Source organism: Triticum aestivum, chromosome 4A, assembly GCF_018294505.1.
Source record: "Triticum aestivum cultivar Chinese Spring chromosome 4A, IWGSC CS RefSeq v2.1, whole genome shotgun sequence".
Taxonomy (NCBI): domain Eukaryota; kingdom Viridiplantae; phylum Streptophyta; class Magnoliopsida; order Poales; family Poaceae; genus Triticum; species Triticum aestivum.
This window is the reverse complement of record NC_057803.1, coordinates 680,098,612-680,101,412: the sequence shown is the minus strand read 5'-3', so window position 1 is coordinate 680,101,412 and position 2,801 is coordinate 680,098,612. Positions and strand designations below refer to the sequence as shown.

Sequence of the window (2,801 nt, the reverse complement as noted above, 5' to 3'; positions counted from 1 at the left end):
CAGCGTCGGTGTCTTTAACCTGCGCTCTTGGACTGAACCGGAGCAAAGACTCGTTCTTGCTGGCTTTTCTATGATCATTCAACAATGGTAGGTGATGTGAACCCGCACCGCCCAGGCATATTTTTGCTTACGCCGCACCCTGGAGAAGAATAATAGAGTAACAAAACTCTACTTTTGAAAGGCCTGGCCTAATTATCTATTGTTAGAATTTGGCTTATTGAATCAGTAGTAGTCAATGTGTATGTGCAATGCATGTTAATTTAAAAGTATATTAAGTGCATGCGGATATTAACTAGGATATTATTTACGTGTTACTATATTTGGTATGAAATTAATTGCATGCTAATCGTGTTAAGCGCTCGACATTAAAGCAATCTAGGTCGTTGGATTGACATGATTTGATGGTTAAGATTAAGTCGATCTGCCCCTTTGAATCTTTTTATATTGATATAAGATATAGATATAGAAACAAGGACCTCGCAAAAAAAAAACTCTTACCAAATGCAGCCATGAAAAAAGGCATGAGATGAGACGGTTACAAATTTAAATTAAAATAACCCGGCATTCGTTGTCCTCCACAGGATTACTACGCGCCAGAGAAAAGCTATAGAAATGAGAGGCCAATAATTCTACTTTTTTATTAAGGCGATTTGCCTGGGCTGACGAACATGTCAGCAGCCAATGAGAAGCTCGGTCAGCCGCACCGCCCGCTCTTCTTCCACCTCTCACCGGCGAGGCGAGCTACACGTCCCCGTCCCACATGACCACGTCCTGTTTCCCCAGTCCCTGACTGGTGGTCCCGCACAAACATTCTCTACGCACATCACCATCCCGATCTTACGTTACACTTTTTCGTCCGGCGTAATCAAACACTTCCTTCCCGTTCCATCAAAACCTCCCTCCTTTTTCTTTCTTTTCCTTTCTCTCCGGCGCCACGATAAATCTGCACGGCCGCCGGCGGTTCGCCCCTGCCAAGAGACGGCAATGGCTCGCGGCCAGATCACATCGCTACTCCTCTTCCTCCTGCTCTCATCGACCGCGCTCCCGTGTCTGGCTCAGCAGAGCAACAGCACGGGCCACACCCGTTCGTCCAGAACCGCCGGCGGGTTCTCGCCGACCACCGTCGTCGTGCTCGTCGTCCTCATCGCGGCCTTCGTCGTCCTCACGCTCTTTTCGATCTACATCAACCGCTGCACCGGCGGGCACCCCGTCCCTCGCCGGCCGTACCGTAGCACGGTCCCTGATCAGCCCGTCGATGCCGCCGCCCACTCGGATCGCTGCCGCCCCCGTGGCCTCGACAAGGAGGTCGTGGAGGCCTTCCCGACGGCCGTCTACGGCGACGTGAAGGCGCGCATGGCGACCAACAAGTCGGGCCCGCTCGAGTGCGCCGTCTGCCTCACCGAGTTCGAGGACAGCGACGAGCTCCGGGTCCTCCCGGCGTGCTGCCACGTCTTCCACCCGGAGTGCATCGACCCGTGGCTCGCCGGCGCGGTCACCTGCCCGCTCTGCCGGGCCGATCTCACCGAGCCCCCCGCGATCCCGGCCGCCGCCGAGAGCCGCGGCTACCTGACGGACACGGCCGTGCAGGAGGAGCCGGAGGAGCTCGACGAGGAGTGCTCGGTGGTCTCTTTCACGGCTGAATCCCTCACCAGCTTCAGCACGGTATGGAGGCACGAGTTCACGGGCGCGGAGTACAACCACTACCGCAGGACGCAGTCGGCCATGGACGCGCCGGACCGGCACACTCTGAGGCTGCCGGAGCACGTCATGAAGGAGCTCGCCGCCGTCCGGAGGCACCGGCGGGCGGCCAGCCTCGCCGCAGAGTACCCAGACACCGCGGATCAGAAGACACCGGGGTGGCTGACCTCGTTCCTGCGGTCCATGTCATGGCAGCGGCAGAGCCGCGGGGACTCGGACGCCGGGGAGGAGCACGGCGGCAGCAAACGGATTCATCCCGTGGCCGGAGCGCCGGTTGAAAAACCGAGCGGGTCGGGGTCCGGCGGGGACGAGAAGAAAGAGAGCTCCGACGTTGACGCGTTAAACCGGGTTTGACCTCTTCGTTCGTCCTTGTGTGTAATCTTGTCTGAGTTTCCTTATGCAAATAGAAATTTTACAGACCTCCATGGCTTGCGATCTCCTCGTTTCTTTCTCTCTTTGAATTTGGAAGGAAGAAGATCTCCTTGGATTCATGCACCTGCTGCCGTAGACAGAAGTTTTCAGATTATGCATTACATCGTCGTGAATTAATTGTGCAATTAGTTCTGCTACAGAAATTACCGCGTTTACTTGTGCGACTTATGGCAAGGCGTTAATTACTTCCTATGTTACCTGGTGGCCCTTGACTGCAGCTCCCTGGTTGTCAACGACGCTTACACCAAGAACGCACTCCATAGCAAAATCCAGTTGTTCTTGGGTTATATGTATGTTATTAATGCATGTTACTCTTCATCGTGGCTAGTTTAAGAACACACTTCATAAGCAAAATTCAGTTGTTCTAATGTTGTAACCAGACCATATCGTTTAAGATACTCCGGACATCATCAATAGCCCTTGAAACCGGTCTTTAAGTTGAATGCACCTCGGTTCTTCTGAGCAAATCTTTGTTTTAGAAAGTCGGTCTTGAAAACCTTTTTTTGTAGGGTCGGTCTTGCAAACTAATTTAACAAATCCTCATGTGTCCAATTCCTTGATTTGCTGGATTGCATCCGAGGAGCTTCATGCCCACCTCGGTTTTCACCAAGCACCTCATCATTTCCGTGCCGATCCAGATGTTAGAAATCTTTCCCGTGCGGTCATTCGGC

General features: G+C 53.1%; 1 protein-coding gene across 1 annotated transcript; it reads left to right on the top strand.

Moving 5' to 3' along the window:
- The first annotated feature begins 872 nt into the window (after window positions 1–872).
- On the top strand, window positions 873–2,522 carry LOC123083087 (E3 ubiquitin-protein ligase Os03g0188200). Its single transcript, XM_044505221.1, has one exon. It carries the CDS (start codon window positions 985–987, stop codon window positions 2,050–2,052), a length of 1,068 nt encoding a protein of 355 aa, XP_044361156.1. The 5' UTR covers window positions 873–984; the 3' UTR covers window positions 2,053–2,522.
- The last annotated feature ends 279 nt before the right edge of the window (window positions 2,523–2,801 follow it).